This window comes from Macaca thibetana, chromosome 10 (assembly GCF_024542745.1).
Source record: "Macaca thibetana thibetana isolate TM-01 chromosome 10, ASM2454274v1, whole genome shotgun sequence".
NCBI classification, from domain to species: Eukaryota; Metazoa; Chordata; class Mammalia; order Primates; family Cercopithecidae; genus Macaca; species Macaca thibetana.
In genome coordinates, this window is record NC_065587.1 from 5,251,660 (window position 1) to 5,268,054 (window position 16,395).

Below are 16,395 nucleotides of genomic sequence, written 5' to 3' on the forward strand. Positions count from 1 at the left end.
GAAGTAGAGATCTGGAGGCTGGAGGGGAGGTCTGAGGCTCAGACAGCAGCCACAGCCCAGGGGTCCGGGGATCCCGGGTTGCCCCGAGTTGCCTTTCTGTCTCATCTGCACACTGATGATACACAGCACGCCCCTGCTGCAGCCAGGGCTCCCCCATTAGTCATCACTCAGGAGATATTACCTGAAAGCTCTCTTCCCAGAGCACCCCGGATTACAGGCTACAGAGCTGAGAATGAATCCAGAGCCGGATAAGGAGGCTTTGTAGTGGCCTGAGAATCCCTGGGGCATTAATGGAGCATTTTTGCACAGGGCGAAAACGCATTCTTCATCTTTCTTTTGACAGCCGGTTAAAGAGGAATGCAAGGGGGCTTTACAAAGACAGCGGCGTGGGCTCTGCTGCGGGCTCCTCGATCCCCGCCAAGAACGGGTCTTTCAAGGCTACATTAGAGGAAGACCCGGCCCTTGCAGGCTCTTAGTGGACTCGGGGCATTTCTCCCTCTTCTGTTACTTTGGGAGGACCGAACACGGCGAGTCCCGGGGGCCTGTGCACTGATTGTTTTTCTGGGACATCCAAACTCACAGCAACTTTGCCCACGACAGCACCAGTCAACCCTGGGCACCTGCTCTTTGGCGGGGGCGGGGGTGCGGTGTCTGGGGAAGACTGGGCTCCAGGCCCGTTCCGGCCCCAGCTTTGAGTGGCCTCGGGCAAGTCTCTTGCCCTCTCTGGCCCTCGCTCTCTCCTTTGTTAGAGGAGATAATCCCACCACGTCACAGGGTCCTGGCGATGATGAAACCCTGGCTCCTGGTCATCGCGGGTGCTCACTAAGTGTCACTCCCTCACGTGCAAGGACACTCAGCTCAGTCCTCGCCTCCTCCAGGAAGCCCTCCTGATCCGGTGCCCAGTGTCCACACAGGGCATGGCCTAGAGCAGACAAGTGTTCAGCAAGCACCGTGAGTAGGCGGCGTTCCCTGCCGTGCGCTGCAGGCAGCACAGAGCTGCACGGGGCTTCCCAGGAGGCTCAAGAGCCTCCCACGCTCCCCTCAGGAGCAGCAGCCCTGGAAGCCGCTTTCCTCCTCTCCACCACCATCAAGAGTTTCTGTCTAAGTCACTGCTTGAAATCAGAACCGCACTGCTAAAAACAAGTCTGAAAACACCCCAGGCCCTGCGGTTTTTCAGTTGCACAGTCTCAGGCGGTCATTTAACTCAGCTCCCTCCTTTGCCCAAGGGAGACAATCATGACCCACTGTCGCTGGCAGTGTCTGTGAGGACTGGGGAATGCGGGGGTGAAGGTGCCCAGCAACGGTAAGGAGCCGGTGAGGTTTCAACCCCACATTTCCAGGGCTTCTTCAGGCTGGGCTCGAGTCCAACAGCGGAACCATCTATTGCCAGGTGGACAGGCCAGGAGCCATGTGCCGGGATGGCTGCCCCTAGGGACCAGGAAGCTCCTAGGACGTATGGAAGTTATTCTGGGCAGAAGAGGAGCGAGAAGGAAGTAGGGATATGGAAGCTCGGGGAAGAGATCCCAGACGGAGAAATAAGATCAGTGCAGTGGGGACAGAGAGAGGAGCCAGCCAGCAACGCAGCCTACGTCCCAATACGCAGGGCTTGCCCCGCTAGTCTCAGTCCTCCACCTGAGATGACATGGGCACCAGGTCAACTCCAGGAGCCCAGCCAGGTGGGGCATCCTGCACACGGACCGAGGCGCGGAAGAGGCAGGGGCCTCCCCAGCACACAGGGCTACAGGCACGACAATACCAAGGGCCAGGCTGGGGCCCTCCCTCACGCAGCCCCAGCCCGGAATTCCAAAGACCAGGGCACCCGTGACCAACTGTGCTGGGGGAAGCCGCTGGGTCCTTGTGGCCTCATCCACATTCCGTTCCCAGAAGCTCGCTGCAGGGACAGTGCCTGCGATCATCTCTCACACCCTGGCACTCTGTTCCATTGCCCACTGTGTCCCTGATTCACTGTGAGAAGACTGGAAGCCCACTCGCCCTTCCGGGCCTCGGTTTCCCCTCCTACAGAAGAAGAAGTTGGAAGAGATGGTCTCTAGGAGCCTCCAGGCTCTGACATGCCAGGATTTTCTGCCCCAGTGGATGGGAAGCTGAGAAACAGACACTCCCAGGTTGTTTCTGTCTGGAGCAGATGCAGCCAGAGAAAGGCACTGGTGGGCACTGGTTCCAGGCCCAGCAGCTGCCCAACCTCTTGGCCTGGATCACCCCAGGAAGGATGTAGGTGGGAACTAAAGACGCAAAACTTGCCAGGAGACTTCCCCTGAGAGAGCCTCCACAGGCCGTCAAGGCCTGTCTCTCTGTGCATGCCTATTTTGGCATCACATGTTGATGATCTGATATGGGGTGGCTTCTCCCTGCTGCTGAGATACAAAGCCCACAGGGGCTACGTGGTGTTTATCCCTCTCTGTATCTGCAAGGCTCAGCCCAGGGTCAGGCGCAGGCAGGGGCTCAGGAAGAGTTCAGAAATGGAAAGAATGAGGGAGTGAACTGGAAGGTCCTAGGATTCCACACTCCCATGTTCCAAGATCTGGAAATCACCTGAGGGCTGGGCCATGTCCCAGCCAGACCTGCAGGCCCAGCATCAAGCACAGGGCTGGCCCCTTTGGGCCGGGGGGTGGCTGTGGGCCAGTGTCAGGGTGCATATTCTACCCACCCAGTAGGGCAGGACGAACCCCTGATCCAACCTCCTCCTGCCTGCCCTCCTGCACAGGGTCCTGGAGGGCCCTCAAGGCTCTCTTCATCTAAACTCTCATTTCACAATGGGGGAAACTGAGGCCCAGAGTGGGGAGTGACTCAAGGGCAAGCAGCAAGTTTCACAACAGCCGATAACCGAACCATGTGCCTTCCCCTTGGAATCACGCGAGGGCTAATGCACCATTAATTGTAATTAACTAATTATTCCTGCTGCCAGTTAGCGCAGGAGGAGGCTGGCGTGGGGAGCCCCTCCAGTGACTCAGTCATGTTTACAACATGCAAACCCATTTAAAAGCTTGTAAAGGTGCTATAAATGGCTCTTTGGCAAGAGGGGAATAACGATTCCCTTTCTCCAGCTGCCGGTTTTAACAACCGTCACGGTTTGGCCGGCAAGGGCTGAGCTTCCAAGGTCCAACAGCGCCACCTGGAGGCCGCGCCCCCAAACGCTCTGCGCAGTGCGCACTGCCCGGTCGCCGGCTCTGGTTAGGGCCTCCCGGAATCCAGCGCCTAAGGGACTATGAAGCCCACTCCTCTCAGTTCACAATGGGGAAACTGAGGCCCAGGGGAGGGCAGGGACTGTCCGTCCGTTGCTCAGCTGCTTTGAAAGTGTTCAGAGTATAAATCTAAGTCCAAAATGGCAGATGCCACCGTTTTCATTTCCCATGACTGTAAATCTTTTCAAATGTGACGGTTCAGGAGAGGGGCTGTGAATGACAGAAACAAGTGTGCGGAGTGGAGTGGGCCTGGATATTTTTTCGCATGAGTACGTTGTCATTAAAGCCCATTCCTAGCCAGGGAGGGCCCTGCCCCAGCCTGTAAACAACTTCCCCAGCCTGCATCCATCAACAGGACTTCCACAGTCCCCTCATGCCCCAGCCTCCCTTCCCGCTCCCCAAACACCGGATCTCCAGGGAGAAAGAGCAGTGAGTTCCCCGTTCCGATGGGCTGTGCACACAGAGTGGCCTTGGTCCTCTTACCAACTGATGCGTGGGGAGGGGACGACTACTGCTCAAGGCCACATGGTGAGTCTGGCTAGTTCCAAGGCTGAGAGACCAGAGCTCAGGTCCTCTGATTCCTACTTTGCTATCCCTCCCATTGCACCCCAAGAATGACAATCCTCTTAGCTCCCACTGACCGCGGGACTGTGCCAGTCCCAGGACAAGCACTTTACTTGGGTGGTATCATTTGAAATTCATGGCTGTGAGAAGCAGAGCTCTCTGGAACCCATCCATTTTATAGGCAGGGAGACCGAGACCCAGAGGGGTCACCTAGAGAGCGGGTGGCACAGCTAGGGTGGGATCCCAGGCAGGAGCCCCCACTCTGGCCGTTCCTCCGGCTGAGACCGATTGGGAGCTGTGGTGGCCTCGGCTCTGGGCCCTGAAGGTTGGGTGGGCTTGGATCTGGGGAGGGGACTCAGATGGGAGTTGGGCTGGGCCAGAGAGGTTTGGGGGTGGACGGGGAGGGGTGCCTGGATAGAGCTGATATTCCCGGCCACTCACCCACGGTCATGCCGTCCATGTAGCGCTTGATGATGTCAAAGGAGTCCCGCAGGTTCCCTTCCATTATGTCAAAGATGATGTTAGCCTGGCTGGCAGGCTGCGGTGGCGTGATGGCCCGGAGGAAGATGATCTCTGCAGAGGCACAGCATGGAGAAGGGCTCAGCACAGCCTGGCCCCAGCCCCAGTCCCAGTAACTCCGCCCCAGGAACTTGCCCTCAGGGAATGAAGACCTAACCCAGGGCCCTTTCATGAGGCAAATTCAATGAAGCCAGAGATCCCCCGTGCGGGGAGGGTGGAGGGGGTCTGGACCTTCCTATATCATAGCCTATCCCTGTTTTATCGAGGTGGAAACTGAGAGATTTTGGATCTTCCTTGGGGACCCAGAGCTAATCAGAGGCAGGGCTGGTGAGAAGTCATCAGTCACTGTGAATATTCATGAAGGTGGGGGCCAGAGGAGGGAAGCGAGTGGGGGGACAGAGGGAGAGAGCAGGAAGGCCAGAGGAGTGGGCCCCTCTCCCATCTATAGTGCTGCGGGTCAGGGGGCCACCGCTCAGGGTGGCCTGGGCTCTCTGGGGGGTGCGTCCATCTCCCAGATCAGACAGTGAGGCAGGGCAGCCCCAGCTCTGGGCTGTCTGGGGGGAGTCCTCTCTGTGGGCCTCAGTTTCCTCACCCTGTAAGGTGAGGAAGGAAGCCAGCGGGGATCCACTAAAGGTCCTTTCAGCACTTAGGGTCAGGGTCTGGATTTCCTGGGCCCGAGATGCTAACAGGTGTCCCAACGGCACTCAGCTCCCTGCGATAACGAACACTCAGATCGGGGCTGGCCCGAGAGGCCACAAAACCAGCCACTGGGGATTTGGGAAGGATTTGTATGTGGTTTGGTGAAACCCCATCATTTTGCAAAAGGCAAATACCAGTTAGTTATTTTCTCTGACCCAAGTCTGTGCCACCCTGTGGCGATTCAGTGCCGTTCCTTTTCGGGAGGGGCAAGCCTGGGGGGCTGGGACTGGGGACCGCTCCTTGGGCAACCACGTGCTGGGGGAGCCTCTCCTCCCCCATCCCCCACTGCATGGTTGTGTCATGGTGTAAACACCGGTGTCCTCATGGCTGGCTCCGTTGCATGCCTCCCCTGAGAGGGTAGGAGGACCCCTTCTTATCGCCATGTCCCCAGAGCCTGACGCAGAGGGGCTCCGTCCACAGCTGCTGAATGAACTCATCATGGCAAACTTCTCTACAGGCCAGGGATGGGGACTCCCTAGAGGGCGGGGATGGCTGGGGACCAGGCACATGGGCAGCACAGCCCGAAAGCGAGGTGAACAGGGCAGTGCTCCATCCATAGCCCTCTGCCAGGCTTGGGAGCACGCAGCCCTGGCCCTGCTCCAGAGAAACGGTGCACTGATGGCAGGCTACACAACATGTCTACACTGCATGCCAGGAGCTTCCCAGAGAGCCAGGCCAGGGTGTGGGAGCACTGACTGGGTTACACCTGAGCTTCCTGCTTCCAGTCAGGCCCCTCCAGTTCACCTGGCCCTGGGTCAACAGGATGATGTTTCTATATGCAAACCTCACCCACTGCAACCTTCCGATGGTTCCCCCAAGCCTGGGGGTTGAAGGCCCAACTCCAATTTTAGCCTCCTGTTTATCCTTCCAGCCCACCTCCTGCCAAGCCTCTACCACTCCAGCAGAAAACCTTGGCTGAGTTCCTCAAACGCCCACACTGTCCCCCATACCTCCAGACCCTTCTGGCCACGTCCTGCTCCACTAGGCACCCTCCTTTCCCCTTCTCCCCCTTTCACTCGAATACCTCACCACCCAGGACCCAGCCTGGCCGTCACTCCTCCGGGAGGAGGCCCTCCCTGATTCTCCAGTGCTGGTCACAGAATCAGCGCTTAATGGCTCGCTGCAGAACAACTGTGACCCACAACAAAGACCCCTGAACGGAGAGCTGAGAAGAGGCATTTAGAGAGCGGAGAAGGGGCCAACAAATGCTGCCGTGCCGGTGGGTGCAGGCAGCGGGGGGCGATAAGCAGACGCAAAGAAAGTTCTGCATTTCCAAGCTCGGGCCACGTCTTACAAGGAATGGCTCCTGTAGGCCAAGCCCTCAGCTGAAGCCGAGGGGGGCCCTAGGGGGCCCTGGGACCCCCAGGCCCATTCCACTCACCTTCAGGGCGGGTGAACTCGCGGAAGGTGGGCAGCGAGATGACGGTGTGGGAGATGGTGTGCACGGGGTCGAACACGCACGTGACATCGTTGGGGCGGCAGGACTTGATGCAGCGGACCGTGTCTGTCTTCTCTTGTTGGAGCCTGAGGGGAACCACAGCACACGAGGCTGAGGGGGAAGCTGGGACAGCAGCTCCTACAGGGGCCGAGGTCCAGAGAGGAGGGGCAGGTGGCCAGGCCAGGGGCATCTGTCCCTGAGACAGCTCTGTCAGAGAACGACAGTGGTCTCTGCAGCCTGGCTGCACTGTGCGGAGGCTTCATGGCCCTTCCTGCAAACTGGAGCGGGACCTAAATGCCAGAAACACCCTCTGGCTTCCGTGGGCCCTGGCGGAGAAGCACAGCTCGGGAATTTGTCAGCTGCACGAACTGAGCATCAATAGCCACAACCGCAAAATAGAGTCACAGGTTCACTTGCCCAACAAATATGTTTTGAGTGCCAGGCGCCAGGTGCTAGGGACAGCAAAGTGAACAAGGGACACATGGTCCCGCCTTCTCAGAGCCCACAGTGAGGCTGGGCAGCAGGGTAATAAACGAAGGAGCAGACAGCGTCAAGCATGGTGCCCAGCACAGGAAAGTCGATTCCACATCACCAGGCGATGGGGAGGCAGAAGAGGCTAAAGTCTCAGAGGTCTGGGTTCCAGCTACTGTGCTAGATAGATTTTTAAAACCTCTTGATCATAAAATAAAACGCGGATACAAAATTACACAAAACGAAAGTATAGTTTAACGAGTTATTATAAGGCAAACGCCTTTATAATGACCACCCAGGTCAAGAAAGAGAACTTGGCCAGCCACCAAAGGCCCCACGACTGCCAGACAGAGCTCAACTCCTCCTGCTTCCCAAAAGTGACCCCTAGCCTGAGTCCCACGGCAGTCCCCTACCTGGGTTTCTTTATAGTTTTCTCACATAAGCGTGCATCTCTAGACACAGTCATTCAGACTTCTCCATCAACAAGTTTTTGCTCTGCCTTTTAAGTCCATTTTAATCTACAGGTTTCTTCTCCATTCCTTTATTTATTTATTTATTTATTTATTTATTTATTTATTTATGACGGAGTTTTACTCTTGTTGCCCGGGCTGAAGTACAGTGGCTCAATCTTGGCTCACCGCAACCTCCACCTCCTGGGTTCAAGCAATTCTCCTGCCTCAGCCTCCCAAGTAACTGGGATTACAGGCATGTGCCATCATGCCTGGCTAATTTTTTGTATTTAGTAGAGATGGGGTTTCACCATGTTGGTCGGGCTGGTCTTGAACTCCTGACCTCAGGTGACCCACCCGCCTTGGCCTCCCAAAGTTTTGGGATTACAGGCATGAGCCACCGTGCCCAGCCTCCTTTATTTTCCATACAACTTATCTATTAAAGAACCTGAAGAATTTGAGCTGTTGCGTCCTACAGGCTGGACTTTGTTGATTGCATCCTCATGGTGCAGTTCAGTGTGGTCCTCTGTTCCCTGGATTTCCTGGACATTGGCAGCCGAATCCAGAGTCCTGATTCCACGCAGGCCCAGTCCCTTTTGGCAAGATGGTAGGTGGTAGTGTGCCTTCAGTGAGAGCCACACAGTGACTGGCTGCCTGTCTGTGAGGACAGCATCTACTGATGCTCAAGGCTTATGCCCACTGATTCATCAAGGATTGCAAAATGCTGATAGTCTGGTTCTACCATTTCATTTCCATTTATTAGCTGGAATACTCCTGTAAAGAGATGCTTCCCTTCATGTGCTATTGTGATTTTTTTTTTTTTTTTTTTTTTTTTTTTTTGAGATGGAGTCTCGCTCTGTCGCCCAGGCTAGAGTGCTGTGGTGTAATCTCCGCTTACTGCAACCTCCTCTTCCCAGGTTCAGGCGATTCTCCTGCCTCAGCCTCCTGAGTAGCTGGGACTACAGGCACACTCTACCACGCCCAGCTAATATTTGTATTTTTAGTAGAGATAGGGTTTCACCATGCTGGTCAGGCTAGTCTCGAGCTCCTGATGTTGTGATCTGCCCACCTCGGCCTCCCAAAGTGCTGAGATTATAGGTGTGAGCCATAGCGCCCAGCCTGTTTTTGTTTTTAGTGAGAAATGGCTTATCAAGATCACAGTCTGGTTACTAGGGAGGCTCAGTGCTAGGGGGTTGGTCATTGTTTCTAGACCTCTTCAGTGGACATTTAAAAAAATAATATACACCAAGAGTTCATATTGATATCCAATTCAAAATAAGCACCATATGGTTTTTAATTAATCTCTTCTGTATTACAAAGGCATATTCTTTCTTCCACATCAGAATCCTGGTCCTCAAGGACATAGAGTATTCCATCATTATCCCACATTACCTCCACAGTAGTCTCAGGATGACCATTCTAAAGCTACCATGACTAACATAATTATTGAAAATAATTTTTGATATACTCTCCCTATTCAGCTCAGAGTTTTAAAAAAATGTGCTATGTCTACATTGACTGAGTTATCCAGTAATTCATACTATACTCTTTTCCTTATAACACTCATTTAGCTGTAGTTTTAGAAGTAACTGAAAGTTTAATGCTTGCATGGCCATAATAGTTTGTGCTCTTTGTACATGAAAGTCAGTTTTGCTAGGTATAAAATTCTGGCCTTACCTTTTCTTGAGTGTCCTTAATATGTTATTTATTTTATTTTAGCATAAAGTGTTGCTGTCAAAGAGTCTAATGAGAACATATTTTTTTTCCCTTGTAAGTCACTTACTGTTTTTGTTTAAATGTTCATAGTTTATTTTTCCCTCCTCTTCTTTCTTTTTGCTTTTTTTTTTTTTTTTCTGAGACTCTTGTTGCCCAGGTTGGAATGCAGTGGCGTGATCTCGGCTCCCTGCAACCTCTGCCTCCCAGGTTTAAGCAATTCTCCTGCCTCAGCCTCCTGAGCAGCTGAGATTACAGATGTGCACCACCATGCTAATTTTTTGTATTTTTACTAGATACTGGTTTTCACCATGTTGGTCAAGCTGGTTTCGAACTCCTGACCTTGTGATCTGCCCACCTTGGCCCCTAAAGTGTTGTGATTACAGGCTTGAACCACCACACCTGGCCTTCCTCCTTTTCTTTAAAGTACAATAATTACACAAGAATGTGTCTTGGTGTTGGTTGTTCTTGTCGATATTCTCAGGTGTGCTATATGTTTTCTCAATGTGAAATTTCAAATCTCTTTTTTAATTTATGGGAAATTTCTTTGAGATCATTTACAGTACTTTCCCCCATGGATTCAGCTTCTTCTGCAGGGAGTCCTATTATCTAAATGTCAGATCTTCTTATAGATTTTGAATATTTGTTACTTTTTCTTCAAGCTTTTCATCTCTTGTTATTTCTCCCTTGATTTCTAAAAATTTTGGCCTTTTCAACTTATATTTATCTGTTTATTCACTTTTGTGTTCCGTCTAGTTTAGTATTTACACCTAAAATGTTTAACTTTTTGTTCCTTTGGTCTATTACTTTATTTCTCAGTTTTCTTCTAATTCTGACTCAATTTTTCTTTTTTTTTTTTCTTTTTTTTTGAGACAGAGTCTTGCTCTGTCACCCAGGCCGGAGGACAGTGGCATAATCTTGGCTCACTGCAACCTCCGCCTCCCGGGTTCAAGTGATTCTCCTGCCTCAGCCTCCTGAGTAGCTGGGATTACAGGCACCTGCCAAACCATGCCTGACTAATTTTTGTATTTTTAGTAGAGACAGGGTTTCACCGTGTTGGCCAGGGTGGTCTCGAACGCCTGACCTCAGGTGATCCACCTGCCTCAGCCTCCCAAAGTGCCAGGATTACAGGTGTGAGCCACCGCACCCGGCCCCATTTTTCTTCTATGTTTTGTTTATTTTCTTAACACTTTTGGTTTCTTTCAAGATAGAATATTAGAATTTTCATTTAGTCTGGGCATGTCTTTCTGGTGTACTTTCATTACCCAGAGGGATATCATTCTGTCTCTTATTCTCTTTTTTGCTTATAATAGCTGTGCATTTGTTTGCTATACAACAGACTGTGTGGCTTAACCAACAGAAATGGATTGTCTCATGGTTCTGGAGGCTGAAAGTCCAAGATCAAGGTGTTGGCAGGTTTGGTTCCTTCTGAGGCCTCTCTCCTTGGTTTGTAGAAGTCTGACTTCTTACTGTGTCCTCCTCACATGGTCTTCCCTCTGTGCATGACTGTGTTCTAATCTCTTCTTCTTCTTCTTCTCTTTTTTTTTTTTTTTTTGAGACAGAGTCTTGCCCTGTCACCCAAGCTGGAGTGCAGTGGCATGATCTCAGCTCACTGCAACCTCCGCCTCCCAGGTTCAAGCGATTCTGCTGCCTCAGCCTCCCGAGTAGCTGGGATTACAGGCACCTGCCACCATGCTCAGCTAATTTTTGTATTCTTAGTAGAGAGGCGGTTTCACCATGTGGGCCAGACTGCTCTCGAACTCTCGACTTTGTGATCCACCCAGCTCGGCCTCCCGAAGTGCTGAGATTACAGGTGTGAGCCACCACATCCGGCCCCTAATCTCTTCTTATAAGAACTCTTGTTGTACTGGATTAGGGCCCATTCATATGATCTCACTTTTACCTTAATTACCTTGTTGAACGTGACCACATTTGGAGATAGGGACTTTAGAGGTATTAGGGATTAGGAATTCAACATATGAATTTGGGGGGGACACAATTCAGCCCCTAACACTTTGCACTGGTGTCATGGTTTGCATTATGTCCTTCCAAGAAAGATGGCAAAGTTCCATCCCCAGTACCTCAGAATGTAACCTTCTTGGGAACTAGTCATTGAAGATATAATTAGTTAAGATGAGGTCACACTGGAGTAGGGTGGGCCCCTGATCCAAGATGACCGATATCCTTATAAGAAGAGGGCTATGTGATGACAAAGACACACAAGATCATGTGATGACAAACGCAGAGATTGCAGCAATGTGGCTGCAAGCCAAGGAACACCAATGATTACCAAAAAACCTCCAGGAGCTGGGACAAGTCATGCTCCTACAGGAGCACTCTCCTACAGAAGAGGCATTCCCCTACAGAAGGAGCACTCCCCTACAGAAGGAGCACTCCCCTACAGAAGGAGCACTCCTCACCAGAAGAGGCATTCCCCCGGTGGTTTCAGAGGAAGTGCAGCCCTGCTGACATCTTGATTTTGGACTTCTGGCCTCCAGAACCACAAAATGATACATTTCTATTATTTTAAGCCACCCAGTCTATGGTACTTTGTTATAGAAACTCATCCATGGAATTTGAACTTGATGCTTTTGGGTTGATCCTCTTTAGAGGAAATTAGTTTCCCTGGAATTTGGGAGAGAGTTTCATTCACAGTTATCTTCCTGACTTTGCAGAGCTCACCTCCTGACATTCTTCCACATTTACCTGGCCCTTCTCTTCCCACAATGGTCTCTTTCCTACACAATTTCTGTTCCATTTCCAGCAGTCTCTCCCTCGACCTTAGGGGGAGCTGTGGTGGCAAACATTCAAAAGCTTCCAAGAGTGAGCCTGCGCCAGCCCCTCCCTCCCTCCCACTGGCTCTGTGCACACTCTGGCCCCTGGAGTGAGCAAAACGCCCCCCAGTTTCAGCTGCTGTTCCCTCAAAGCGCCTAGTGCACTGTCTGAGGATACCTGTTGATTATTTTGGGGTTCTGCCACTGTTTTTTCCTGCACAGATGCCAAAGTCATGCAGGTGGGCCTGAACAGTAAACCTTGTTTAGTTGTACATATTTTCCATGGAGGTTTATTTTCCTATCTAGTTGTCTGGGCGTTTTTTGGTTGGGATCCAGAGAACTTCAGAAATAATGCATCAGCATCTTTCCAGAGTCTCTATGCTACACGTTTTGCATATCTTTTTTTTTGAGATGAAGTCTCGCTCTATCGCCTAGGCTGGAGTGTGGTGGCACAATCTCGGCTTACTGGAATCTCCGTGTCCCAGGTTCAAGCAATTCTTCTGCCTCAGCCTCCTGAGTACCTGAGATTACAGGTGTGTGCCACCATGCCTGGCTAATTTTCGTATTTTTAGTAAAGACAGGGTTTCATCATGTTCACCAGGCTGGTCTCAAACTCCCAACCTTCAGTGATCTGCCTGTCTTGGCCTCCCAAAGTGCTGGGATTACAGGCATGAGCCACTGCGCCTGGCCCATTTTGCATATCTTATTTCATTGCAGCCTCACAGCCCTTTCCTCCTTACCACACTGCCTCCTCTAGCTAGTAAGATATCCTGTTCTGGGTTTGGGAATGGCAGAGCGGGCTCTGTGAGATGGGGCTAGAGCAACAGTCTCATTCATTCCAGGGATGCTGCCTCTCCCCAGCATTTGCTACAGTGCAGGACAGGGGTTCAGAGCACAGATCCCAGCCCAGGTTGCCTGTGTTCGAATCCCAGCCCCACTGGATACCAGCCGTGGAACTTTGGGCAAGTTCCTTCACCTTTCTGTGCCTCCCTGTCCTCCCTGTGGAATGGGGATATTAACAGTGCTTGCCTCCCTAGGCTGCTGTGAGGAATAAACGAATTACGTGCTTGGAACAGCACCTGTCTCATGGTCAGCACTATAGCTGTTGGAGTTGTTATTATTATCATTACAACTAAAATCACTCTTATTACTGTCTTTTCTCCTCAGGAGCTTGATTTACTAGTGACACAGCCAGGAAAGCACAGGTCTAGGAATCAAAAGTGATGTCAGTTCCACATGTGACCTTGGATCCCTCCAAACCCTCTGAATCTTCATCCCCGTTTCAGTGAAGAGCTACACGAGCACCCAGTTGCCTTCCAATGAATGAAGAAACCCACATTCACACTTACGGAGTGCCTACTCTGTATCAGGCGCTGCCTGCTGGATTATTTCAGGCCATCTTCAAAATCAACCATGAGGTGGGCCTTGAGGCTCTGAAAGGCTGACCGATGTATCCAGGGTCACAGAACTAGCAAATGGCAAGACGGAAATTCAACCTCCTGCTCTTATTTTGCTTTTCCTGCACGGTGTCCTCTCTCAGCAGCATGAGCTGGGAACATGGCTAAGGAGCCCCAAGGAGCTGCGGGACAGGGGTGAGGACTCAGGCCATTCAGCGGTCACTCCCACGGTGCGCTCAGGCACACACACAAACCTCGGTGGGGTCCCAAAATGCAACAGGACCCCTCAGGAGGCAGGGAGTTCCACCCACACAGGAGAGCCCCTCAGTGGGAATGTTGCAAAGGAGCTTCTGGAAGGGAGGAGCCACAGGAAGCTGTGGAGGGTCACTGGGTGGCCTCCAAAGCTCCTGAGAGGTTCCCCTCACCTCTTCACATTCCCACGCACATGAAGGCAAAGGTGTTCCTTCCGGCCTGAGTGATCCGGCCCATGACAAATGGATGACTGAATAGGACAAGAACCCCTGCTGTGGCTTGCTGGCTAAACAGAGGAGACCATTTTTATTTATTTATTTATTTTTGAGACAGAGTCTCACTCTTGTTGCCCAGGCTGGTGTGCAACAGTCCAATCTCGGCTCACTGCAATCTCTGCCTCCTGGGCTCAAGCGACTCTCCTGCCTCAGCCTCCCGAGTAGCTGGGATTACAGGCACTCGCCACCATACCCAGCTAATTTTTGTATTTTTAGTAGAGACGGGGTTTCTCCATGTTGGCCAGGCTGGTCTCAAACTCCTGACCTCAGGTGATCTGCCCGCCTCGGCCTCCCAAAGTGCTGGGATTACAGGCGTGAGCCACTGCACCTGGCCGAGGAGAAGATATTTGAACTAAGCCTTAAAAATGCTATCCATCCATCCATCCATCCATCCACCCACCCACCCACCCATCCATCCATCCATCCATCCATCCATCCATCCATCGGTCTGTCCATCCATCCATCCATCCATCCATCCATCCATCCATCCATCCATCCATCCATCCATCCATCCCCATCCATCCATCCATCCATCCATCCATCCATCCATCCATCCATCCATCCATCCATCGGTCTGTCCATCCATCCATCCATCCATCCACCCATCCATCCATCCATCGGTCTGTCCATCCATCCATCCACCCACGTTTATTCAGATGTTTACTGAGCTCCTTCTTCAGGCCAAACACTGCAAAGTTGCAAAGAATACAGAAATTAATCAGACACAATCCCCGCCTTCAAAGAGCCCGTCTAGAGGGGATGTTAAGAAACAGCCACAACACAATGGGGTAAATGCTCTGACGGAGGAGCCCGGGGCCAGGGGAGCTCAGGCTAACTGCATTGAGGAGGTCACTTCCGAGCCAAGTCTGCAAGGAGAATGGCAGTCCCCGAGCCGAGTCTGCAAGGAGAATGGCAGTCTTCAGGAGAACAGCATGGCACATGCTGAAGCCACAAGAAGGCAGATTCAGGGAAGCGCAAACCCCCCCGTGGGGCCAGGGCACAAGCACATGGATGAGCTGGAGCGGGGCAGGTGCAGCTCAAAGGGTGGGCAGAGGCCAGATCAGGCCAGGCCTCCAATGCCATTCCAAGGAGGCTATGCTTCATCTGCTAGGAAAAGACAACCACGGAAGGTTCTAAGGAAGATCAGACCATTGTAACCAGACTGGTCCTTCAGAGAGGCTCCTGGACTGCATCTTGGAGAATGCGTACTAGAATATGGGAGACTCGAGGCTGGTGCAGACCAGGCATGATCAGAGAGAGGGCCGGGAGACAAAGTGGCGAGGGCCACGGGGAAAAGGGCTTGTGCTCCCATGGCACAATCACAGCTGCCTCAGCACAAGGTGTGGGGCTATCTGTCTGTCCCGGTCCATCTTCCTCACTAGGCATCAAGGTGGGCATCCCCCAATCCCTGCTTCCATAGAAGAACGCTGCGGTCCTCTTTACTTGACCCCGCTGGGGTGTCTGCCTTCCCCGCTTGGATTTCTGCCTGGAGACGGTGTAAGCACAGTGTCACAGCCACAGAAATGCTAGTGACATAAGCCAGGGCTGGCAGAGTCATCTGTTCCCTGGACAGACATTGACAGAGCACCTTCGGCACGTCAGATGTTTTGCAAGGAGCTGGGAACACCGCACTGAATGAGACAGACCTGGTCCCTGCCTTCACAGGGCCTTCTGGAAGGTGGGGAAGACAAACGTGAAACGCAAGTCAACAGGAACCGCAGCCTGTCACAAGCACCACGAAAGAAAGGGGTCATGAGAACGACGGACAGAGAAAACAGAAGCCAGGGTGGCAGCGAAGGCCTCTCTGAGGAAGGCACATGAGCTTAAGCAACATTCAGGCCAAGGGTGCAAAGCACGGGCCAGGAGCCCGAGGCAGCAGAGCTTGCAGCACGGCTCAAGGGACGTGGGCAAGGACAGAACAAGTTAAGACCAGGCTGGAGATTGCATGCAAGGACTAAATTAGGCACGGCCTTCAGACATCTTAAGGATCTGGAGGCCTTAACCCAAATGGTAAGGAAGCCAGGAATGGTTTTAGGCAGAGGCTAAAAGATCATTCCAGCTGCAAAGCAAAGAATGAGCTGTAGGGGAGGTGAATGGACGCTGGGAGCAGCAGAGGCGGAGAGGTAACTGGCTTGGCTGGACCATGATGGAGGAGACGGAGGGAGGAAGGGTTGGTTAAGGCCCTCAGTGGAGGTACTGTGGCAGAATGCAACAGCCAGATCTGTGGAGTCAGTAAACCAGGGCTCGGATACCAGCTGTGTAATCTTGGGCAAATCACTTGCCCTCTCTGAGTCTCCATGAGGACGGCCACTTGCCTGGTAGGACTGGTGTAAGGGCCTTTGGAGGGTCCTGTGAGCACCACACGTATTGTGTGGTCCTTTGCCTCCCCCGGCACAGGGCCAGCATTCTCAGTGGGCGCAAACAACTTCACCGAGGCAAGAGCTGCATCCTAGAAGCCACAACCGCATTCCGTGTTTCTGCACTGCAGATTTGGGCTTCTGATCAAGACAAACAGAACACGAGGCTTGAATCTCAGGAGAGAGCTTTCTTGTCTCAGTGAAACGCTCACCTCCGGGGATACAGCAGAGAATCGGGCAGGGGCCAGCAGACCCGCTTCCTCGACCTAGCGTGGCCACAGCAGGTC

General features: G+C 52.4%; 1 protein-coding gene across 1 annotated transcript in view; it reads right to left on the bottom strand.

Moving 5' to 3' along the window:
• Positions 1 to 16,395, bottom strand: part of FBLN1 (fibulin 1) — a 97,916-nt gene that overhangs the window by 19,372 nt on the left and 62,149 nt on the right. Inside the window, exons 15-16 of the mRNA XM_050805852.1 lie at positions 6,364 to 6,506; positions 4,206 to 4,337 (exon numbers count right to left, since the gene is read on the bottom strand). Of these exons, the coding sequence (XP_050661809.1) occupies positions 4,206 to 4,337; positions 6,364 to 6,506 (275 nt within the window). The remainder of the gene's footprint in view (positions 1 to 4,205; positions 4,338 to 6,363; positions 6,507 to 16,395) is intronic.